At 36.1% G+C, this 24,342-nt stretch overlaps 5 protein-coding genes across 6 annotated transcripts in view; all 5 read right to left on the bottom strand.

Moving 5' to 3' along the window:
• The window catches only part of LOC107063335 (uncharacterized), a 6,076-nt gene extending 1,723 nt beyond the window's left edge, over window positions 1-4,353 (bottom strand). The window contains exon 1 of the mRNA XM_015315060.1: window positions 4,280-4,353. The gene's annotated coding sequence lies outside the window, so the exon portion shown is untranslated. The remainder of the gene's footprint in view (window positions 1-4,279) is intronic.
• Window positions 1-12,394, bottom strand: part of LOC102578596 (U3 small nucleolar RNA-associated protein 20-like) — a 16,923-nt gene extending 4,529 nt beyond the window's left edge. Inside the window, exons 1-7 of one of the 2 annotated variants that reach the window (XM_006360875.2) lie at window positions 12,259-12,394; window positions 11,891-12,170; window positions 11,392-11,625; window positions 9,944-10,450; window positions 9,598-9,760; window positions 9,096-9,419; window positions 8,834-9,057 (exon numbers count right to left, since the gene is read on the bottom strand). In XM_006360875.2, the coding sequence (XP_006360937.1) occupies window positions 9,166-9,419; window positions 9,598-9,760; window positions 9,944-10,450; window positions 11,392-11,625; window positions 11,891-12,170; window positions 12,259-12,386 (1,566 nt within the window). In that variant the 5' untranslated portion in view covers window positions 12,387-12,394 and the 3' untranslated portion in view covers window positions 8,834-9,057; window positions 9,096-9,165. Of the gene's footprint in view, window positions 1-8,833; window positions 9,058-9,095; window positions 9,420-9,597; window positions 9,761-9,943; window positions 10,451-11,391; window positions 11,626-11,890; window positions 12,171-12,258 lie in introns of those variants that run through there. The other variant, XM_015315059.1, reaches the window with a different exon arrangement.
• On the bottom strand, window positions 237-4,924 carry LOC102590262 (TMV resistance protein N-like). The gene is made up of 6 exons (XM_015315058.1): window positions 4,368-4,924; window positions 3,027-4,122; window positions 2,394-2,669; window positions 1,458-2,309; window positions 425-561; window positions 237-328 (listed from the first exon to the last, which is right to left on the bottom strand). Exons 1-5 carry the CDS (start codon window positions 4,856-4,858, stop codon window positions 466-468), a joined length of 2,811 nt encoding a protein of 936 aa, XP_015170544.1. The 5' UTR covers window positions 4,859-4,924; the 3' UTR covers window positions 237-328; window positions 425-465.
• Window positions 12,386-13,901, bottom strand: LOC107063332 (small subunit processome component 20 homolog). Its single transcript, XM_015315051.1, has 2 exons — window positions 13,882-13,901; window positions 12,386-13,796 (listed from the first exon to the last, which is right to left on the bottom strand). Exon 2 carries the CDS (start codon window positions 13,571-13,573, stop codon window positions 12,386-12,388), a length of 1,188 nt encoding a protein of 395 aa, XP_015170537.1. The 5' UTR covers window positions 13,574-13,796; window positions 13,882-13,901.
• On the bottom strand, window positions 13,821-15,832 carry LOC102589948 (TMV resistance protein N-like). The gene is made up of 3 exons (XM_006360908.2): window positions 15,342-15,832; window positions 14,859-15,201; window positions 13,821-14,021 (listed from the first exon to the last, which is right to left on the bottom strand). The coding sequence occupies exons 1-3, from the start codon at window positions 15,830-15,832 to the stop codon at window positions 13,821-13,823; spliced, it is 1,035 nt and encodes a 344-aa protein (XP_006360970.2).
• Window positions 15,833-24,342: the final 8,510 nt, after the last annotated feature.

Raw genomic sequence — 24,342 nt, 5'->3', positions numbered from 1 at the left:
TATCATAATCAAGATCTCCCAACTCTACAGTAGACGTGGCATTCAATTCACGAAGAAGATTTGCCTGTATGAAATTAAGAAGTGTTACACGTCAACAAACACCTAAAGCAACAAGTTCAAAAGAAAACTAGATGGTCTAGTAATACCGTAGGATGTACAGAAGAATCATTCCCTGCGACAGCATCAAGAACATCACAAATAGAAGTACGGACATCCAAGCCAGCAGAAATTACGAGTGGAGAAACAGATTTGACGGTCTTTTTACTGCTTTCACTACCCAATGGTTCTACAATATCCTTAATAATCTGTAAAGTGCCTACACAAATCTCTGCAACCAGAAAGAAAGGTAATCTTAGAAAAAGAGCAAGGACATGAGACCAAACAGGTCCACCAAAACTGTAAGACAAAACTCAGAGACTCTGACCAGGGTCTTTGGATCTCTTTGACAGAAGCGGAAGCAAGATGTCAAGAAACTTCCTTGCAGCCAATGGTCCCTTTATGTGCTTCGATAAAAGCTTGAAGACATTGAGCTCTTTTTCCCCAGGATATTTGACAATCTTCCTGGAAAAGTGAATACATCAGTTAAGAGGAGAACTGATGCTAGTGCATCTCATATAACACTTAATTACATAAAGAGCATGCTAAGTCCACTTAGCCATATAGGGTGGATGACACATACACAAGAAAATAAGTAAGAAACCTACTTATTCTCCGGAGAAGCATTTTCCAAAAAGACATTTTAGAGGCATTGTTATCATTTGGTAGATCCAGGTCCATGACCTATTTCGATGGAACACATTTTCCATGGTACATAACACATTCTCAGAATTTCGCTCATTGATATCCATTGATACGGACCTCACTTGTGGGATTTCACGGGATGTGTTGTTGCTTGAGTTGATATGCCCTGCTGAAAGTCTTTGTGGGTAGGAGGGAGTATAAGAATGATCCACAACTCCCGGCAAAGTTGTAACATTACCATGTTGATCTAAATGTAATAGATGTACTCCTATCTTCTTTACTATGGCTCCGCCACTGCTATCCTCTACTCTTATCTGTTCCCCGCCTTTGATGTTCAGGCCTTTAAAAGGTCTATCATTTGCGTAAGGTAAGTAATATACACATGATACTTCTCCGTGACCATCAGGTATATCAAAAGGCAAAATCCATGAAAAACTCTTTTTATGGGAAACAGTAACAACAAGGTGTTCAAGCTCATGTACATCGCAAAGGCGGCAAACAAACCAGAGAACCATTCCTAAGAACTTGTTATTATGTACTGTGGGCATAGTCAAACAGATAGATGGAGCTGTTACTTTATTGCTGCACCAATCTGGAATCTCATTGCTTTCGAGATTAATTTGTAACAACGACTTCATCAGACAAATTAAGACACAATTAGATCATTAATTATTAATGTGATACGAGAGAGAGATCAGAGAGGGAGAAGGACTAACCTCATACCATTGATATTTTCTACACGAAATTGATAGAGCAGGGGCACTAAAGAAGCCTTCACTGAATGGATTCTGCAGACAAGTACAATTATTCATGTCCATCTTCTTTATTGAAGGGAGGTTGTCCAACCCTGTAATCTTGACCAGTTTTTGGCAATTCCTAAGTTCAACAACTCTAAGGTACTCTAAATTTGATATTGATGGGAGTGTTTGAAGGTTCTCACAATCATTCAAATACAAGGACTTCAACCATGGTAACTTGGAAAAATCAAAGGGTAGATAGAGGAAACTGTTGCCGCTCAAATCTAAATGATATAAGTTGGATAAACTCCCAATATCCCTAGGAACATCAGCCTCCGAGAAACCACAATATGGAAGGCATAGAATCGAAATAAATTTTGACAAGGATACTATGGGGCGTACTCTTGTTTGAGAAAACCTCCTTTTGGTCTCTAAGTATTGACCTCCCATTTCCAATTCTATAAGATTTCCTAGCATTTCAACAGATCCAGGCAATTCTTTTATACCTGTTTCACCTGCATTAAGAAATCTTAGGCTTTGCATATCTCCAATGTCAACTGGCAGTGTTTGTAAAGATGAGCAGTCATTAATGCTCAAGTATTCAAGGGATTTTAGCTGGCATATGCTGCTCGGAAGATCCGTAATCTTTTCGCAACCATTCAATTGAAGATCAGTTAGTCTGTCCAAATTTCCTATTGATGGATGGATCTCCTTAAGACTTGAGCAATTGTCAAGCCACAAAGTCTCGAGACTTCTTGAACCACAGAAGTTTGGAGTTCTTCTGAGGTGCTTGCAATCAGAGAGATCCAGCATTTTCAAATTTCTACAATACTAAAAGTAAACAAAATATTGTTTTAATTAAGATTTTCTTTATCTTAAACATAACACATAAAATTGCAGAATTGAGTAACGAACCTGCAAATTCAAACCAAATTCTTGGATATTGCTCCCTTTCATATTCAGAACTACAAGCTTCTCAGATGGAAAATTTGACGGTATACATTTTAAAGGACATTCTTTCCAAGACAACCATCTGAGCTCCTTGGACAATAGCTCAAAATCTCCACTAATATGTAAGTCGTCGATTTTAAGCACCCTAAGATTTATCATTTTCTGAAATGCTTTGGTGTTCAGCTTCACACCCTTTAATGCCTGTCGTTCTACCACCAATATTTCTACATTTTCAGAACCCTACAGTTTGGTAAAAAGAAAAGTACTATAAGACCATGTTATGTATGATAAATTAAGAAAGAGAAATGCTTTATACAAATTGAAGGTCAAACAAAGAAAATAAATTATGTACCAATAAAAATAAACTTACACATTATATCCAACTAAAGGATATTTATTTGATAATTTTGTCTTTGATAGCTTGTTTAGACTTCAGTAAATGTTCATTTCAAGTACAGAATGGTTCAAACATCTAAAGATACTTACTAACCGGAGAAGATTTAAGCACAAATGCATAAATTATAAGCAAGTGTATATCAATATGAAAAAAGAAGAAGAAGAAGTATAACCGAGATAAAGATAATGAAATTTACTGACTTTATTTCCTTGTAGGACATCAAGGACTTCTTGAGGGTTGACCAATCTACTCCGTTTTCCAAAGTCTCGAGGTGATTCCATGCGAACGATTTCTCTTCCCATATCCCGCACTAGATCATGCATCACCAAACGACGCCGATCCCTTTGGAGCAGGTGTCTTTTGACTAGAGTTGCAATTGCAGTTTCACAATAAAAACCACAGGGGTTTAATGTTTTGGTAACTTCATCCTCATCACATCCATGGAAAGCGCACGCAATATCAAGGAAAACACTCTGAGTATTGTCATCAAGTCCATCAAAGCTTATTTGGAGAATCTTTTGAATATCAAAATGAGGAATTGTTCTTAGTTTTTTGAACTCGTATCTCCATTCTTCAACGGATCTCCCTTGCAGATGTGACCCCAATGTCACAAGAGCTAATGGTAGCCCACCTGAATATTTTATTATGTCTTGTGCCAGCTCAACATATTCTTGTGGTGGAGAAAAACAGTTAAAAGCATGACAAGAAAAGAGTTGCGGGGCTTCATTGTCATTTAAAAGTTTGGCCCGGTATATCTCACTTGTTGTAAGCCCATATAGCAAATGTTCATCTCGAGTTGTAATAATTATTACACTACCAGAGCCAAACCAACTTCTTTCTCTTGTTAAGGATTCTAATTGGCTTCTATGATCCACGTCATCAAGAATAATTAGAACCTTCTTTGACCCAAGTCTTGCTTTGATTAGACTAACACCTTCAGCAACACTATCAACTTCAAATTCCTTAGTTTTGAGGATTTGATGAAGTAGTTTCTCTTGTAGCTTGACTAGAACATATTCTTCAACTTTTGATCTTATGTCTGAAAGGAAGCAACTACCGTCAAACTGTTGAAATATTCGATTGTAGATAGCTTTTGCCAAAGTTGTTTTCCCAATTCCACCAACGCCACATATACCAACCATGCGAACTTCATGCTCACATCCACTTTGCAGTAACACCTCTATATGTTTGATAGGAGAATCTAATCCAATTGGGTAATGAGCAACATCTAGAGGTGTTGGGTTAACCTCTTGCAGAACTTGTTTTATAATACTTTCAATAAACTTTGATTCATGCCTACAGTTTTTGCAACAATAAATACTCAAGTATTTTAAATTATTTGATGAACAAAATGAAAATCAATAGCCAAAAGATAACAGAGTTTATAGAATGGAGATTATCCCTTGTCCCAATCTACGGTTTGATTTGACACGAAATTTAAGAAATATAAAAAGACTTTACAATGTTCCAAAATTAACCAAGTTTTAAGCTTAGGCAAATGCTTAAATTCAAAATTTAATAGTTGAATTAAGAAGTCTTACCCATCAGCAACATTTCTTAAATCCCATCCAGATAAATTTGCTGCTTCAGTAAGTGCAGCTTTCCACTTTTCCATTCTTTCAGCTCCAACCAATCGTTCCTTGTGTTTTGCCAAAGCTTCGTCAAAGGACGAAGTTTGCCTTCGCACTTGAGAAGGATCAACATCATAGAAAATAGGCAAAACTACCTGCTTTAACCTCTGTTTGCAATCGAGAATTTTGACAAGTTCATCAAGACACCAACTAGACGAAGCATAATTTTTGGAGAAAACAACAATGGCAACCCTAGATTGTTCAATTGCTTTCTTAAGTTCAATTGAAATTTCGTCTCCTTTTCTCAATTCCTCATCATCTATGAAAGTATTAACTCCGACTTGATACAATCTGAAATAAAGATGACCTGTGAAGTTTTTGCGAGTATCTTCACCTCTGAAACTGAGAAACACATCATAACATAAGTTGGAAGAAGAAGATGATTCTCCTTGAGTATTCATATTTGATGACAATAAATTAAAGAGATTTTTAGTCAATTTTTTTGTTTAATTAATTAAATAGAGATGTGAAGCAGCTCTTTATATGCCCACAAGTAATTGTTTGTTCCTGGAAATTTAATTTTGGGTCAACTCATTTACAGGCCCCAAAGAAGGTTAACAGAAATGTAAGGGAAGTTTCCAAGATATTTCATAGACATGTTGCGTTCAATTTTATATGTTATAATATTAAAAATAGATATACAATTTACTTCCACTTCTTCCGTAGATTTTTACTTGTTCACATTATAAACTATAGTGATCATTTTTATTTGTACAATTTAAAAATAATCAAAAATAAGAACTTTTAATTTATTTATTTTAAAATGTGTCATACTTCCAATAATTCACTTATGAACCAGTGAGAGTAGATAATGAGTGACTTGCTTTCACATTTATTGTCAGCACAACTCTATCAGTCTTCTTTTTTTTTCATCACTTTCACACTATCGACAAGTGGATTGACATTACCATGTTGGTCTAAATATAGCAGATGGATCCCTATCTTTTTTATTGCATCTTTGCGAAAGAACAAATAGTCAGACTCGTGAACTGTTACCTTTGATCATCTGGTCAACAAAAGGACTAGTTAAGCAAGATATGTAATATACACATGATACTTCTCTGTATTGTCCGATCGAGTATATCAATATCACAAATTCTTGACATAGATACTCTCTCTCTATCGGATACAGCAATACTGAAGCGTCCAAAAGTGGATGAAAGTCTCTTAAAGTCGCAAAAAAAAACAGAGAATCATTCCTAAGAACTTGTACCCCTTATCATGTACTGTGGGCATAGTGAAACAGATAGATGGAGATGTTACTTTATTGCTGCACCAATCTGGAATATCATTGCATTCGACACAAATTCGTAAAACTTGCTTCTTCAGAGTGTGAAATGACAGAGCCTGGGCACCTTGATTGAACGATCTCCTTCATCCTTGAGCAACCTTGAAGCTTCAAAGTCTCGAGACTTGTTGCACCGTTGAAGTTTGGAGTTTTTTTGAGGGCCGAGCACCAAGAGATATTCAGCTCCTTCAACCTTGGGCAACACTAAATGTCAACCAAGTACATTAATATTCAAGTTATACAAGACTATTTTGTATAATTTCACTAGTCAATGAAAAATGTAGAATTGGGCAACAAATTAAACCTGCAAATTCAAGCCAAATTTTTCGATAGCACTCCCTTCCATATTAAGAACTACAAGATTCGCAGCTGGAAAATTTGGTGGAATATATTTTAAATGACATCTTTGCCAAGATAACCATTTGAGCTCCTTGGGAAAATGCCACAAATCTCCATGAATACGTAATCCATTGATTATAAGCACCCTGAGTTTCTTCATTTTCTTAAATGCATCGGTGCTAAACTCCACTCCCTCTAATTCCCCTGGTTCATCTAACCTCATTACTTGTACATTTCCGAAACTCTGTAGTTCAGAGAAAATGTTTTAATTAGGACTAAGAATTGTAACACGACATACAATTAAATTAAAAAGGAACAAGGATTTACTCACGTTTTTTCCTCGTAAAACAGCACAGACTTGTTGAGGTATGAATAATCTACTCCGTTCTACAAGGCATTGAGATTCTGAGCGAACAATTTCTCTTCCCATATCTCGCACTAGATCATGCATACTTACACAACCCCCAAGTACCCCTTGGAGCAACTGTTTTTGGACTAAAGTTGCAATTTCACATTTAGTGTGAAAACCACATGCATTTAGTATTTCAGTTTTCTTGAGAGTCTTTTGGATATCATCATGAGGAATTTCTTTTAGTCTCTTGAATTTGCGTCTCCAGTTTTCTATGGATTCCCCTCGAAAATGTGAACCCAATGTCACAAGTGCTAATGGTAGCCCACCTGAATATTTGATTATGTCTTTCGTCACCCCAACATAGTCTTTAGGTGGAGAAAGACTGTCAAAAGCATGACGATAAAAAAGTTGCTGAGATTCATTGTCATTTAATTGGTTGATCATACATCTTTTTGCATTAAGCCAACTTAGCTAAAGCTCGTCTCGGATTGTAATAACTATTATACTACCCAAACCAAACCATTTCTTTTCTTTTGTTAACGATTCTAATTGTTTTTTTGTGTCCACTTCATCAAGAACAATTAGAACCTTCTTTGACCCCAGTTTTCTTTTGATTAGATTGATTCCTTCAGCAACACTGCGAACTTTGTACTCGTTGGTTTTGAACAGTATATTGAGAAGTTTCTCTTGTACACTTTCTAGACCAATCTTTTTTTCTAGCAATCTAACATCAGAAAGGAAGCAACTACCATCGAAGATAAATAATCGATTGTAGATATTTTTGGCCAGAGTTGTTTTCCCGATTCCACCAACTCCATATATACCAACCAAGTGAACTTCATCTACGTGTCCATTTTGCAATAACGACTTTATAGGTTTAGTACGAGAATCAACTCCAATTGGGTAAGAAGCAACATGTAGAGGTGTATGGTTGACCTCTTTCTTCATATCTTGTATAATCATTTCAATAAATTCAGCTTCATGCCTACCAATATTTTTACCAAAAAACACTCACATGATGGGAGGTGTTACGCTTTAAAATAGTTGCCTATCTATGGATGGCAATGGGGCGGTGCGGGACGGGGCGCGTTGAGCTTAATCTATAAAAAATTTAATTCGCTCTGCATAACAATTTTTTTCATTTTCAACCTGCCCCGCATGAAACTCCCCACATAGTTTTTTTAATATTTTTCTTTTCTAGTTAAGTTTGACACTAAAAATAAAATTCATAAAAATAAATTCATTTTTTCATTAAGTTGTATTAATTTAATAGAAAATGACCTAAATTTTATTTTTTAGAAGTCAATTGGTAAACATGTAAGAAATTGTATTAATTTTTATTGAATCATTTTCATTTACCATCTTGAATATTTTAGTAGCTTTAGAGAAATTATCTTAATAAATAATGTTCTATCACTCTTATAGCATGTAAAAAGTTAAAATTAAATTGAATCCACATAATGCCACATATTCCGGCAACCCCGTCCCACATAGCCTTAAATCCACTCCATCCCGCATCCGCCCCGTTTCATTGTTATCTATGGCTATCAAACGACCCAAAATTGTTAACAGAAATAAAAAGGAAGTTTCCTAAGAGGTACTTTCTCTTTTGGGTAATAACCATAGTTAATAGTATAATTAAAAACATTACATTTCATCCTTGTAGGAAATTACTTATGGGGTTCTTGATAGGCAATCTTACTGTGGAGGAAAGTTGATAGAAATTGAATGGAAACATTCAAATTCTTTTTCTTTTTAATTGAATGGTTTTCACATTCTAAATTTTCTCTACCCACCAAAGGTCAATTCTAATAGTGGTTGCATCTTGAATTGGACCCTTTTTATTTTTAAACAAATTTCTTAGTACACAAAACAAATATATTGCTTACTTTAAAAGCAAGGTATCATAAATTCACGTCGAAACATTGTACTTGCCCTTTAAAATTTTACAACTTATGATTTTCATCTTTTTTTAAAAAAAATAATGCAAGAAATATGTCATGATGTTCCACTATGCCTTTATAAATCTCCATTTATCTTTGTTTTGTTTGTTTAATCGAAATTTAATCTTCTTACTGTTACGATTACCAGATTTTACACACTACTTGCCTATTCTTTCTTCTTCTAACCTTTTCTTTTCCTTTTTGAATATTTTCTTTTAATATTAGTATTTCTTTTGAATGGTCTAACCAGTAGTTGAACTTAGAAGCTTTCTTTGGTTATGAAACCAAATTAATATTATTTACCTTATTTAGAGGTATTGCCACTATAAGTAATACAACGATTAACTATTTTATGCAAAACTTTCGTAAATGTGCTTTTACATAAATTTCCATTCAGTGTGACACACACGAAGTAAAACCACATGTTTCTTCTTTTTGCATTCCAAAAAAAAGGAAGAATATTCTTCTCCATTACTAAAAATCAATAAATTACACAGTTCAATCACTTACAATGTTCCCTGGCATTGCATGTTAATCAAAGAGACACTATATTCACTATACAATGAAAAAGTTGATTCAATTTTTTAAACTAAGCTTAGTGCAACTCAACATACTACCACTATACAATGGAAAATTTGGTTACATAAATTAAACAAAATTTTCTATAGAAGCTACTGCCTATATCGAACAACAAAATTTTCTATAGAAGCTACTGCCATCGAAGATCGATGCTCAATTGTTCATACCTAATAATGGCTTTGTAGCCCTATAATAGTACACATTCTACTACATCCATCTTCCCATCTTCATTGACATCATTTTCCTCTTCTTGTGTGCTTTATGCTTTTCTGCAATCCTCAGCTTCCTCTTGGCATTTCTCATTGGATTAACCACAGCAATGACCTTCTCTTCTTGTTTCCTCTTATCCCTCTTCGATTTGATATTCTTCCTTATATGACTGTAAATTTGGACAAAAATATGTGTTCCTATAACATTGCTTATGCTCCCTCGCACTCCTTCAGCCAGTTGTTTCACGTCGTCTGTGGAGATGATGCAAACGTAATCATCAAATATATTAAGGACTACAAAGTTTAATCACTCGGAAGCCAAAGAGGAAGTGAAGAACATTTGTAAATGCAGCTAGCACTTTGCATATATGATAGTATGGACAGACACTTGAAACAATAAGTTTGCAAGAGATTGAATGAGAGACCATACCTGATATAACTTTTCCGGCAAATCCTTCACAAACTTTGTACAGGGGCAACAGCATATGATATGCAAAGCTTTGGCAATCAACCTCACCTTCAGGGGACAACAATCTACTCTGATCTATAAGCTTTGGTGAAACTGATTTGAAACAATTGAAGATAATTCTCATCTGCAAAAAATTGTGCACATTCCACAGCATGAGAACAGGCACTCCTAGCACTATATATGGGAGACTAAGGCCCAAAATATTTTTTTTGGAAAAACAACGAGAAGGTAAATTACATAGCAATGACTAGGCTAAGAAATTTTTTGCGAGTCGAGCAAACAGAGATATCCTTAATTAATCACCCACCTGCATATCCTCCACATGAAGGGAAATCTTTCCCATTGTCTTAAGCAAATAAGAAATGACCAAGTAGCGCTGGCCTTCATCTTCTTGATCGCTAAGGTCAGACACAAGAGACAGATAGATGTTTTTCCCTTTCCTTGAATCAAGCTGTTGAAAAGCCTTAAGCAGAAGACCCTGCTCGTCATGTTCAATGGTGGACCAGAACTCATCTTTACATTCATTTTTTCCTAAGAATGAATGCAGAGAGCAAATTGAAAAGACAAGATTTTGAGTAATGAGATCACTGGCAGCATCATCAGTCTGCAGCACCTTCAGCTGACAACAAAGAGAAGTAGCTACGAAGAAAAGTCTACTTGGCCTCATCAAAAAGTAAGTTTCTTGTGGCAGTTCAAGGTTTTCTTTCCAAGCCTCAGTCACAGTGGCAAAGTAGCAAGCCACAAGACGGTTTGATATGTTGCGCAACCACAGATGCGGATGCAAAAGCAACTCACAGATTGCTTCCCACAGATCCTATGAGATGTCAATAAAAATAATAGTCAGAAAACAAATATGAATTTATCCAAAGAACAGGACAAGTTATTGGCAATCTGGAAATGGGAGTGTGGTAGCTGTGGAGCGTACTTTCCCCAGTACAACAATAACATACCTAGTGAAATCCCACTAAGTGGGGTCAGGGAAGGGTAGAGTGTACGCAATCCTTACCACTACCTCGTGGAGGTAGAGAGGTTGTTTCCCTAGTCTCAAGTGCATCAAACCAAAGTAAAAGTATCCTCTTCAAACTTTAAGCCCAGTATACTATTCAAACTCTAAGCACTTGAATTTCAAATACTTCTTAACTTTACACCTAGTCTGTAGTTGCAAACTATCTTTTGGCATGCTGCCTAAGTTTGAGGACCAAAGCAATTTCACCGAAGTGGTTTTAGCCACACCAAAAAGTAATTCATTTCATAAATCTATCACAAAGCAAAATGAGGTCCAGTGGTTTTCACACAAGTCCCCTCGTACATATGCTAAGTTGGACATATTATGGATGACTTGGTTTTAGCTCTCCTATATTTTAAGACCATAGCTAAAACAATGAAATACAGCAGCACTAGCACTAATGAAATAAAGGATAGAGAGAGAAAATATAGTAATTTTTTTCTTTCTACAGAGACTAATATCCATTCTATAGAGGATAGATATAGAAGATATTTTATCTTTTTAAATTCTACAAAAACAAACATCCAATATGTGCTATAGAGTATCAAAACAATGTCTCAAAGGCAATTCAACCAGTTATGAATATCCATTAGCTCCATTTTATCCCAATAGAATAAGTCTGGATGGCAGGCAAATCTTATAAATGTTCATATGTTGTTGTTGTTGTCTTATTTACAGAAGTAATCAGTTAGTACCTAGTAGTAGTCACTTTAATTTCTAACATAGGATTAAAAGAAAGGAATAAATACCTCAAGATCCTTTCTGAAGCACAACTTAGGAAATTGATTTAATATCTTCTCAAACAGAACCAGTGAATAATATGCTTCTTTCCAAGATGAAATCGTTGCATCATTCGGTAGATCCACTTGCTTATTTGTAAGAACATTAACAGCAGATTGCAAGATGTTTCTCATAACAGGTAGGAGGCTATCAATATACTTTTGGAAACCATCTTTAAGTCCTTCAATGAGTAACCCCAAAACCTGTAAAAGAAATAATGAAGTCTTGAAACATGTTTTTCTATTTTTTGATGAGGAAGGAGTTATATCTCAGATTCATGACAAAATAATGACGTCAGTTTTTGTCCATTCTTCCGGCTATTTAATTCATAGTTCATATACATAAACGAATATGAAAAAAGTGAATGACATATGGAACTTGTAATCCTTCTTCGGTATTTCCAAACTTGCTCCACGATGGCATAATGTAGTTGAATAAAAGAACAGTTTGGGGTTTTCACTCGTTTACCTGTGCTGCAGCACTCCATAAATGTGGTTTATCTCCCAGATACCAGGACCGACTAAACTCAAGAATTGACTGGAGTGAACGGGGGCTGACTCGTCCAACAAGTAACTTTATGACTGTACCAGTCATTGAACGGACTCTGTTGTCACGATCATTCGCCAGACAAACCACCAAATGCAGAAAAAACGTCTGAGATTGTTCATCTATGATGCTAACTGGGAATTTCATTATAACAGCATGAAGCATTTCAAGGATAGCTTCTCTTCCAGTTGAATGCTCATATCTGAAAAATTCAAAAACATCATTACAGAGATGTCACCATCTATAAATTTTACCAAATGAAATTATTGATTGTGCCCTTATGTCCTTGCCTTAAGTTTGAAAGTAAGAAATCAAGATGTTGTTGAAGACGTTTCTCAGATATATGGTAGTCCAGTAAAAACTGCAGCAAAATTTGGCTGCTTTTCTTACGAATTGATTCAACTTGACTAGTCACCATCAACACTGCAAGATTTCTGCAACTACCAACTTCCTACTCACTATTGCTTTCAACAGTGAGAGAGCCACAAAAGAGGGATTTCTTTCAAGATCAACAAAAAGAGGAAACTGGATTAGCATATGCAGTTGATCAGTAGAAAGTGTGATCTTAGTGCTACGCAAAAGCACAGTTAGCAACTTAACGCAAGACTCCAATAATGGATTACTGGAAGTTACTGAACCTTGAGCAATATTCAGTAATGAATTCTTTATCTTCTCTGCCTGAGATTCAAGAGATGGCAAAGGGAGCCTCACCAGAGGAGATAAGCACCTAAGTGAGGCAGACATGACATTCTCATATTTTGAGTTTAAGCATTCACCCAATAATCTTACAAATGGATCTAGCATTGACAACAACTGCTCATCTTTCTTGTCAAATTTCATGTTCTTCATGTAATTCTGAAGCACTCCAAGAGCAAATTCAGTAATAAGATGGGAATATCGTGGATCAACGCTGACCAACTTATCTGATTTAGCAATCTGGCTGCTTACTCCATCTTTCTTTTGCTTACCTTCCATTAAAGTCGATGTCTCTGCATGCCCTGGAGATTCATCTTTTATGCCATCTTTGATCAGACCATATTCATAGATAAAGAGTTCTGTCTGGTTAACGGAAGGATTACACTGTATTCCAGCAGCTATATGAGAGAACATATTCTCAAATTTTGATTTTACTTTTGGAGTCAGCTGCTTCTGTAGATGCTTAAGAATTGGCGCAAGCAGCTTCAGAGCATGTGTTTTGAATGTGATGCTTTGGGCAATCAATTTAAGGGTATCATATGACTTCTGCTTCCTAGTCTCTTCCATCTTTGAAGCAATCTTCTCAACCTCTTTCTCCTCTGAAATATCACTAAGTATATCATTTATTGCAATCGAGAGAAGATCCTCTAAACAAAAATCCAGCTTCCCACTACTGGGATTTAGAAGAAATTTTGATAGTAGAAAATTGAGAGTGAATCCCAAAACATGCAATTCAAATCCTCTCTTCAGAGTGCCTCTCAAGACTTTGACAACAAATTGCAAGTACTCCAGCCCTAGTTCTTTTAAACAAGCAGCCAAAGCAGCTCTGGCTTCATCACGAACACTTTCCAAACGATTCTTAAGGAAATTCGCTATGCGATGCATCATAGATGGAAGGTGCGATTCCATGATGTCTCCCGAAATTCCGCAATAACACCTTTTGTTTATCTGGTTTCAGTGTCATCTCCCGAAAGCATCTATTGAGTAATGCATAATACAATCTCCAGTCCATGAATTTAGAAATTGATCCAACAGCTTCCAAACATGCACTTCTAATATTTTCACCCTTTCCAACTTGTCCATCAACCAACATTTTAAAGAGAAGAGGGATAAACACTTTATTTATGAGAACCTGCACCAGAATTATTCCCAACTATTAGTACAGCTTAGCAACACAGAGCACAAATTGATGCTTAAAGAAAAAGGCAAGTAACCACCTTAGACAGATTCCCGGAATATGTAACTCATCGATTTTAAGCACCCTCAAATTTTTCATTTTCTTAAATGTCTTGGTGCTCAGGTTCGCGCCTTTTAATTCCCCTGGATCTACCACCAGTACTTCTACTTTTTCGGAACCCTGTAGTTTCAGCACATATTAATTGAACAAAAGCAATTATAAGCAAATATTTATCAAATTATTGAAAAAAATTAAAATCACGAAAGATAAAGAATCTACTGACTATATTTCCTTGTGGAACATCTCGGACTTCTTGAGGTTTGAACAATCTACTCTGTTTTCCAGAGTCTCAAGGTGATTCCATACGAACAATTTCTCTTCCCATATCTCGCACTAGATCATGCATCATCAAATAACGCCAATCCCTTTAGAGCAAGTTCCTTTGGACTAAGGTTGAAATTGCACTTTCAGAATAAAAACCACACGCATTTAATGTTTTGATAACTTCATCCTCAAAAAATCCATGGAAGGCACACACGATATCAAGGAAAACACTTTGAGTATCACAATCAAGTCCGTCAAAGTTTATCTTGAGGATCTTTTGAATATCACAATGAGGAATTGCGTATCTCCATTCTTCTACGGATCTCCCTTGTAAATGTGACCCCAATGTCACAAGAGCTAACGGTAGCCCACCTGAATATTTGATTATGCTTTGTGCAAGCTCAACATATTCTTGTGGCGGAGAAGGACTACTAAAAGCATGACAAGAAAAAAGTTGTTGAGCTTCATCTTGATTTAAAAGTTTTGCCTTGTATCTTTCATTTTCTCTAATCCGAGATAACAAATGCTTGTCTCGGGTTGTAACAATTATTAAACTACCAGAGCTAAACAAACTTCTGTCTCTTGTTAAGGATTCTAATTGGCTCATATGATCCACTCCATCAAGAATAATTAGAACCTTCTTTGACCCAGGTCTTGCTTTGATTAGATTGACGCCTTAGCAACACTACTAACTTTGACGTCCTTAGTTTTGAGAACTTGATTTAGTAGTTTTTCTTGTAACGTGACTTGACCAAATGCTTCAGCTTCTAATCTAACATCTGAAAGGAAGCAACTACTATCAAATTGTCGAAATATTTGATTGTAGATAGCTTTAGCCAGAGTTGTTTTCCCTATTCCACCTACGCCCATATATACCAACCATACGAACTTCATCTGCACTTCCTTTTGGAGTAACAACTCTATATCTTCGACACGAGAATCTACTCCAACAGGGTGCCAAGAAACATCTAGAGGTGTCTGGTTTACCTCTTGTAGAACTTGTTTTACAATACTTTCAATAAATTTTGATTCATGTCTGTATATTACCAAAAACAACAGTTAGAATTAAAAAAAAAAACAACTTTGATATGTGGAAAAAAAATAATTGATAACCAACTTATGACTTTTGACTGATAAGTCAGTGTGACCAGCTTATAAATATTACCCGTCAACAACATTTGCAAATCCCATCCAGATAAATTTGCAGTTTCAGTAAGTGAATCCGTCCATTTTTTCATTCTCTCAACCTCGAATGATCGTTCCTTAAGCATAGCCAAAGCTTCACCAAAGCATCCGGTTTGCTTGCGTACATGAAAAGGATGAACATCATAGAAAATAGTCAAAACTATTTGCTTTAACTTCTCTTTGCATTCAAGAATTTTAACAAGTTCATCAAGACACCAACTAAACGAAGCATAATTTTTCGAGAAAACAACAATGGAAACTCTAGATTCTTCAATTGCTTTCTCAAGTTCTGTTGAAATCACCTTACCTTTTCTTAATTCCTCGTCATCTATGAAGGTATTAATTCTGACTTGACATAATCTAGAATAAAGATGACCTGTGAAGGTTTTTCGAGTATCTTCACCTCTGAAACTCAGAAACACATCATAAGAGAAGTTGGAAGAAGTAGTTGATGATTCTCCTACAACAAATTGAGTATTCATATTTGATGTGAATAAATGGAAGAATGAGTAGCTATATATATAATATACCATGCACATTCTATGGTTTTTTCTTGGTAACTTAACTAATGCTATATATTCTTTAATTTATTTTGTACAATTATTCTTCATTAAATTTTGTTAATTGGGATTTTTTTTAAATTGATTCTTTACCTTTTGTCTCATCTTTAATTTGTTAAAGACTTGAATGATAAAAATTTAAAGTAAGATTCTTTCTTCCTTAACAACTCAAAAGTTCATCTCTCCACATAATTATGATGATGTTAAGCTTGATGTCATAATCTTTTAATAATGGAATTGAAAACATCGATTTGTTCTCAATTCACAAGTTGGATTAAACGTTTTTTTTCTTTCTTTTTACCTAAGTATCACATAAATTATAACGATAATTTTTTAAAAGAAAAACAATTTGTATTAATAGTAAAAACTAGGAAACTTTGTCGTAATAAAGCTAACTACTAGTCTATTGCAACTATTAAACAACTAGAGCTATCAATATGGGCTGACCCATCCCATCCGGGTTAATCTATACAGGTTTTGAAATATGACGGGTTAGGCCGGGCTAGCCCATTTTTGGTGTGGGCCAGAAAATGGTCGGTCCAACCCACAAGTACGTGGGCTAGGGGCTTGTCGGGCCAGCCCTCTTTTCGTAAAAGTATATTTTTTATAATTTTTTAAATTAAATTATAATTTAAAAATATTATCATAAATATCGACAAGATAGTATTACACGGTGTTAGTGTTGACACCTAATTTTGACCCTCCACAATAAGAATTAATTTGTGAGCTTTCTTAATTCCAAACGATTTGAAATAACTAATTTTATAAAAATTCAAAATATGTTTCAAAGATATTTTAGGAATTTTATTCACTTTTATAATATTTTAAATAATAAATATGTTTTATATTGTTACGTATGTAACTAATATATTTTATAAACACTTGAAAAATATCTTGAAAAAGATTTTTTTTTTTTTATTATTATTATCATTTATTTTTAACGTTAAACACTTTACTAATTTAATTTAGTTTGAATTATAGGTATGTTTTTGAATTAATTAGTTTGATTGAGTTAATTATTTTTTAGTTTGTTAAATTTAAGAAGCTTGTTAATTGATCTTGTTTAAATTCATCTCATTTAGCTTTTGCCGAATTTGCTAATTAAATCCGATTTAGCTAACTTCCTAATTCCCATTAGGTCATAATTGCTTCCATGTGGCTTAAGCCAATTTAAATCTCACTTGGACCAAATCTAAGATCAGACTTGGGCATGTCCTCAATTTCCAATTCCCAAGCTCATTTCCCCTTTGGTTTCCAATTAAGCCGAGCCCAACCCATCCTTCTCCAAATTTCCCGACCCAATCCAACACAACTGACCCGACCCGGCCCATTCCAACTCTAAAAGAAACTCAAATGTCCTTCTCTTTTCCAAGGTCCCAGAAGCAGTTCCAAACGTTCACAGACCGACAAAGCAACAGCAGTCCACGGCATCCTCACGATGAGAGACGATTCCAAAGGAATCAACACGGAATATTCGAATCACAATAACCAACGACGTCAATTCCGATACACGGCGTGAAAGCATGGAGATACACGCAAGCAGTGAGGAACGAGACGGACAGAGGGCAGTACTATTCCTTGTCTTCTTCCTCCAATGTCTCTCTCAACCAGTACTATGGCAGTAGCACGCGGTTTTCACCTTTCCTCTTTCGGAATGGGGCGAAAACCTCAGAAGAAGGGTGTGTGTCCGAATTTGTGAAAGGTTTTTGGAATTCAAATTTATGGGACTTGAATCCGAAATTGCATTTGTCCTTTCCCCCCACAATCTACCCTAATTTTCCCATATATAATCATCTCTTCTATTAAGTCTTAAGAAGTCATTAAGTCGGTTAGTTAGCTCATTAATTTAATAGTCAGTTAGTTAGTTATTAAAATCTGTTGTAACTAACTACACTGCTTGTAACTAACTACACTGCAGAAAGCCAGCTAAGGCATCGTGTATAAATAGACATTCAATTGTCATTGTTGACACAAGAAATAAAATTCCTTTCTATCCTTTGTTCAAAGTGCTCTCAATTCAATTGTTCATCATCTGTGATTGATGAAAGTTAACATGGTATCAGAGCAGTGATCATAAGGGATTGATCTGCGTAGAAGAGAAGAACCCAGAGGTGCTGAGAAGCTGTAGAAGAAGCTCCTGAAACAAGCATCAATGGGGACTAATGAAGTTACAGATCTAAGTACAACAATAGGAACAAATGAGATTACAACTCTAAATCACAATCACCCGCTTTATCTCCAAGCTTCAGATGCACCTGGAGTAGTTCTGGTTCCAATCAAATTAACAGGGCCAGAAAATTACGCTTTATGGAGCCGATCGATGAAATTGGCTCTTAGAGGAAAAGGGAAACTTGGATTCATTGATGGATCTTGTGCGAAGACAACTTATAAAGGAGGATTAGAGGAACAATGGGAGAAGTGCAATGCAATAGTACTGTCATGGATTGCGAGCACAGTTACGAGTGAATTACTGCCAGGGATTATATACGCTTCAAATGCTAAGAGAGTTTGGGAAGATTTTCAGGAGAGATTTGATAGATCAGATCTCACTAGAATTTACCATTTGTGGTCAGAAATTGCAGCTCTCAAACAAGGTACTGATTCTGTGACCTCTTACTACTCGAAATTGAGAGATTTATGGGCTGAATTAGAAGTAATGGTTCCATCACCTGGTTGTACATGTGCGGATTCAACTTCTTATATGGAGCATTTAAGATCTCAGAAACTGTTGCAATTCTTAATGGGATTGAATGAGAGTTTTGGACATATCCGGAGTAGCATTCTAGCTAGGAAGCCTGTAGTGACAGTAAATGAAGCATATGCAGTTGCAGCACAAGAAGAAAGTCAAAGAGTCCTAGGTGTTTTGGATAAAAGCAGGGATCCGTTAACACTTTTAGCAGGGAAAACTCAAGGATATAGATCAAAGCCAAAGAAGTTTGTGCCACCAGGAACAATTTGCGATCATTGTGGTTTCAAAGGCCATTTCAAGGGTGATTGTTATAGGTTGGTAGGGTATCCACCAGATTTTCAAAGCAAGAGAAGAGGACCTGATGGTTTTAAGCCAGATTTCAAGCCAAATGCACACTTAAGTAAGAATACTGATGATCTCACCAACAGAGGAAAGCTTACTGAAAATTAGGGGTCATCATCTCAATATGAGGATTTGGGAAACAAAGTGGGTCGAGCAGGAATATCAGGATGTGTTGCTAACTTGTCAGGTATGAATTCTTTAGATTTCAAAACAGACACAGTTTATGAGTGGATAATTGATAGTGGAGCTACACATCATATTACACCTAATGAGGAGTTATTAATTGCCAATAAAAGAACACATAATAGTGTTGGAGTTCAAGTTCCAACAGGGAAGAGGTGTGACATCAAGAGTATTGGAGTTGTGAAGATTTTAGAAGGGGAAGAACTTCAGAATGTGTTGTATGTGCCAGATTTCAAATTTAGCTTGTTATCAGTTGCAAAGCTAACCAGGGAACTTGCTTGTTCAGTTTCTTTCTATCCTGACTATTGTATATTTCAGGGACTTTACAATGGCAAGGTATTGGGGATTGGTAAAGAAAAGGAAGGACTATACATACTAGAGAATCAACTAAGGTCAATAGTTCATGCTGTGACTGTTGACAAGGGGAATGGAGATACAAAGCTATGGCACTTAAGGCTAGGACATGCTTCACCTGGAGTTCTAAAACACATCCAGTCTTTGAAACATCTCTCAAATAAAGAGGTGCAACATAACTGTGAGATATGTCCTTTAGCAAAGCAATGTAGATTGAAATTTCCTATTAGTACAAGTAAAACATTTGGAGTTTTTGAACTGGTTCATGTAGATGTTTGGGGACCATATAGAAAGCCTACTTTTGACAAGAAATATTATTTTGTTACTATAGTAGATGACTATAGCAGGTACACATGGTTATGTCTCATTCATTCCAAGAGTGAAGTCATTGTAGTACTCAAAGATTTCATTGCTTTAATAAAAAATCAGTTTGGCTTGTCTGTGAAAGCTTTAAGGTCTGATGATGGTACCGAATTTTTCAGTTCATCAGTTGTTGATTTACTTGCTTCATGTGGTATTGTACATCAAAGTAGTTGCGTTTATACCCCACAACAGAATGGTACAGTAGAAAGGAAACACAGACATATCTTGGAAGTTGCAAGGGCTTTAAAGTTTCAAAGCTCTCTTCCTATTCATTTTTGGGGTGAGTGTGTTAGGACTGCTGTGTACTTGATAAATAAATTGCCTACTGAAGTGCTGGGAGGGAGATCACCTTATGAGATGCTACATCAGAAAATACCTGGTATTGATCATTTAAGAGTGTTTGGTTGCCTATGCTATGCAACTAGGTTGCCTAAAGGAGATAAGTTTGCCCCTAGAGCTAGAAAGTCAGTTTTTCTAGGATATTCTGAAGTTCAAAAGGGTTACAGATTATATGATTTAATTGAGCAGACATTCTTTGTGAGCAGAGATGTGGTCTTCAAAGAGAATATTTTTCCTTATCAAACAGATACATTGTCTCCTGAGTCAGACATGTTTGAGTTAAATAGCTCAGAATTGAGTCATGTATATTCAAATGAGGATGTGGTGTTCGATACAACAGTGGTTGAACCATCTGTCTGTGGTATTGAACCACCCGAGGTTGATGCAGTTCCTGATGTTGTCACTGCAGTCACAGAGGATAGTGATTCACTATATGAAGGGAATCCAATCTCATCACCAGATATACAACCTGTCATTATTCCATAAACACATGTCAGACCTCCCAGAAACATCAAACCACCTAGTTGGCTTGATGACTACATTACTAATCCTAAGAAATCTGCCAATTGTACATATCCCATCTCAAATTACCTTCAATATTCTCATCTGTCAGCAGCTTACCAAGCCTATTTAGGTACTTTTTCTCAACCAGTTGAGCCTAAATCCTTCAAGGAAGCATCTTTAGATGACAGGTGGGTCGCAGCTATGAGTGATGAAATTGCTGCCCTTGAGAGCAATCACACCTGGGATATAGTCGATTTGCCACCAGGTAAACAAGCCATTGGTTCTAAGTGGGTATTCAAGATCAAACACAATGCTGATGGATCTATAGACAAGTACAAGGCAAGGTTGGTAGCTAAGGGGTACAATCAAAAGGAGGGGTTAGACTATCATGAGACTTTCTCACCAGTTGCCAAAATGGTAACAGTGAGAACTCTCATTACAATTGCAGCTTCCAAAGATTGGCCTCTCATTCAGATGGATGTTAACAATGCATTCCTACAAGGTGATTTATATGAAGAGGTTTATATGGCTTTGCCACAAGGGTTTCACAGACAGGGGGAGACTAAAGTATGCAAACTGACCAAGTCTTTATATGGATTAAAGCAGGCCTCTAGACAATGGAATATTAAATTGTCTACTGCTCTACTGGAAACAGGCTATGTTCAGAATTCACATGATCATTCCTTGTTCACAAAACATTCAGGAGATGATATAGTGATGATCCTTGTATATGTTGATGATTTGTTAATTACAGGAAACAGTCAAAGTTTGATTGAGGATGCTCAAAAGACTCTACACAACAAATTTAAAGTGAAAGACTTGGGGCAACTTAGATACTTCCTAGGAATTGAGATATTGAGATCAGATAAGGGAATCTTACTCAATCAGAGAAAGTACACCTTGGAACTGCTGTCCACAGTGGGGTTAGGTGGTGCTAAGCCAGTTTTTACTCCTATGGAGATGAACACAAAGCTTACTACAATAGAGTATGACTCAATGGTTGGAAATAAAGATGATCCTGTACTAACTGATGTACATAGCTATCAACAGTTGATAGGGAAGCTGATTTACTTAACAATCACCAGGCCAGACATTTGTTTTGCAGTACAGGTCCTAAGTCAATTTATGCAACATCCCAAGAAGTCACATTGGGATGCAGCACTAAGAGTCCTTAGATACCTGAAGGGATCACCAGGACAAGGAGTATTATTGAAGAAAGGACCAATTACAAACTTGACAGCCTTCTGTGATTCAGACTGGGCTGCATGCCCCAATACTAGGAGATCAGTAACAGGATATGTTATTATGCTTGGAGAGTCTATGGTCTCATGGAAATCAAAGAAGCAACATACAGTGAGTAGGAGCTCAGCTGAGGCTGAGTACAGAAGTATGGCAGGGGCAGTATCAGAAATTATTTGGTTAGTTGGTTTACTGAAAGATCTGAAAATAGATGTCACTACTCCAGTCAGGTTGTGTTGTGATAGCAAAGCAGCTATGCAAATTGCTTCAAACCCAATCTTTCATGAAAGGACTAAGCATATTGAAATAGATTGTCATTTTGTGAGAGAGAAGCTCAAAGATGGCCTAATCAAACCAGAGTTTGTTGGCACTAAATCTCAGTTGGCAGACTTGCTTACAAAAGGCTTAGGAACAGTACAACATCATTTTCTTCTGTCCAAGTTAGGAGTTCTTGATGTTTTCCATCCTAGCTTGAGGGGGAGTATTAAGTCTTAAGAAGTCATTAAGTCGGTTAGTTAGCTCATTAATTGAATAGTCAGTTAGTTAGTTATTAAAATCTGTTGTAACTAACTACACTGCTTGTAACTAACTACACTGCAGAAAGCCAGCTAAGGCATCGTGTATAAATAGACATTCAATTGTCATTGTTGACACAAGAAATAAAATTCCTTTCTATCCTTTGTTCAAAGTGCTCTCAATTCAATTGTTCATCATCTGTGATTGATGAAAGTTAACATCTTCTATTCATTGTAGAGGGGGGGATTTTTTTTTTTGGAGTTGAAAATTTTAGAAAAAGAAACATTGAGAAGTAGCGAGAAAGCAAGAAGAAAATATTGGAGAAAAGTGGGGAGTTTTTCTTGAGCGATTTTTACACTTGAGAAATTTGGAATACATTTTAGTTTTTGGTTTGTAAGAGCCTTTGCTCGAAGTCAGTTCGGATATCCCGATTGTTTGCTCGATTTTTTGAAGTGGTGTAAGAGGTCGCCGCTCGTTTCGGCTCGTTCTGTCTCGGCTTCGTTGCACCTTTAAAGGTAACACCTCTTTCTTTGTATGATTTTTCTTCCTTTATATTTTAAGATGGTGTTTTACTTGTATCCTGGAAGTTTGCTTCCTGCTGATAGTTATTAAGTTCTTGACGTTCTGATACACCTTAGTTGCGATACTCTAGTTATTTCGAGTATCGTTTTCGATCTTGTTGATTCGTGCCTAGATTTGCTGCTTCTTTGTTGGTTTTATTTAAGGGTGTTTCACTAATCTTTTCTTGAATTTATTGGTTTGAATTCCACCGAGCATGTATGCTTCGTTTCACTCGTTCATTAACGTCAGCATCTGTAGGCTCTCCCTTTGCTGCTTGCCTTTGCTTAACCTGTTCAACAAGTATGTTTGTCCAGTTTAGCGATTGATTGAGAGTGTTCAATGTCTATTGCTGTTTTTGAAGTAAAATTGCAGCTTTGCATCGGGTTATTTAAGTATCGGCTAATCGTCCTATGTTTTTGAGGCATAGTAATTAATTTTCTTGCATGTTGCCGCTAATTAAAATTGCAATGGCTCTTCTATCTTTGTCTAAATCTAAAGATGTCTCCTGATGTTGGCTCGCCATCTATCTTGGCCATTTACGTGTTTCTTTGCTTAATAATGCCCCTTTTCTCTGCATTTTTCTTGTATTTATTCATGTCTACTCGTGTTTGTGTCCGGCATGCTCTTTATCCCTTAATGATCTCATCACTGGCTCCCCAACTTGTTTGGAATTTGATCCCGCCATCAGTAATTAATTTTGTTTTCTGTACTGAAAGTCCCGGGTGACAATTACTTAAGAATGTGGAGAATGACAGCCTTTATTGTGCTATTAGTCTCCTCGTCTGCAATAAGTTGATTTTTTCAGCTAAAAGTAGTATTGTTGAGATAAATATTTAACAAAGATTCCGACTTGTTCATCTTATGTCTAAAAAACAATAATCATATCCCTTGGCTGATTCACGTGTTTCCCGAAGTGTGCTAAGTAATGAGTTGTTTCGGTCTCAAATGTATATCCTGGCTGCCGTAGTTGCCAAATTGGACTTTAGTAATTTCATGTTGTCTTTTTCCTTTGGTCTACAATTTAAAATTTAATTATTATTTTTTCTATGTGTCCACACTTGCCTATTTCAACTACTGGTAATTTGCTAAAAAATGGAGTGAGTCGGAGGCAATAGTATAAGCGTGAGGAGTCTGGTCATCTCGGCTTGCTCTTGGTTTTTCTTTTCATGTATTTGCATTTTTTGTTCACAGCTACTGCTAGTTGCTTGCAATATAAATGGGTTATGTTCCTTTTGATACGTTCATCATTTAGTGACTAGTTCTGAGATGTTATTACTGGTTACTGATTCTCTTGTTCTTTTCTTCGTTTTGCATGAAAAATCTGTCTGAGTTCATTACGAAC

This window comes from Solanum tuberosum, unplaced genomic scaffold (assembly GCF_000226075.1).
Source record: "Solanum tuberosum cultivar DM 1-3 516 R44 unplaced genomic scaffold, SolTub_3.0 scf00339, whole genome shotgun sequence".
Lineage (NCBI taxonomy): Eukaryota > Viridiplantae > Streptophyta > Magnoliopsida > Solanales > Solanaceae > Solanum > Solanum tuberosum.
Note: the sequence above shows the minus strand (reverse complement) of the source record. Positions and strands in the feature narration are given on the sequence as shown.

Coding starts and splice junctions, on each gene's coding strand:
- LOC102590262 (XM_015315058.1), bottom strand. CDS start 4,858: ATGAATACTCAAGGAGAATCATCTTCTTCTTCCAACTTATGTTATGAT. Junction 4,123..4,367: donor TTAAGAAATGTTGCTGATGG/GTAAGACTTCTT, acceptor CAAAAACTGTAG/GCATGAATCAAAGTTTATTG. Junction 2,310..2,393: donor AATTTGGTTTGAATTTGCAG/GTTCGTTACTCA, acceptor GTTTACTTTTAG/TATTGTAGAAATTTGAAAAT.
- LOC107063332 (XM_015315051.1), bottom strand. CDS start 13,573: ATGGAATCGCACCTTCCATCTATGATGCATCGCATAGCGAATTTCCTT.
- LOC102589948 (XM_006360908.2), bottom strand. CDS start 15,832: ATGAATACTCAATTTGTTGTAGGAGAATCATCAACTACTTCTTCCAAC. Junction 15,202..15,341: donor TCTGGATGGGATTTGCAAAT/GTTGTTGACGGG, acceptor GGTAATATACAG/ACATGAATCAAAATTTATTG. Junction 14,022..14,858: donor TCAAAACTAAGGACGTCAAA/GTTAGTAGTGTT, acceptor CTGAAACTACAG/GGTTCCGAAAAAGTAGAAGT.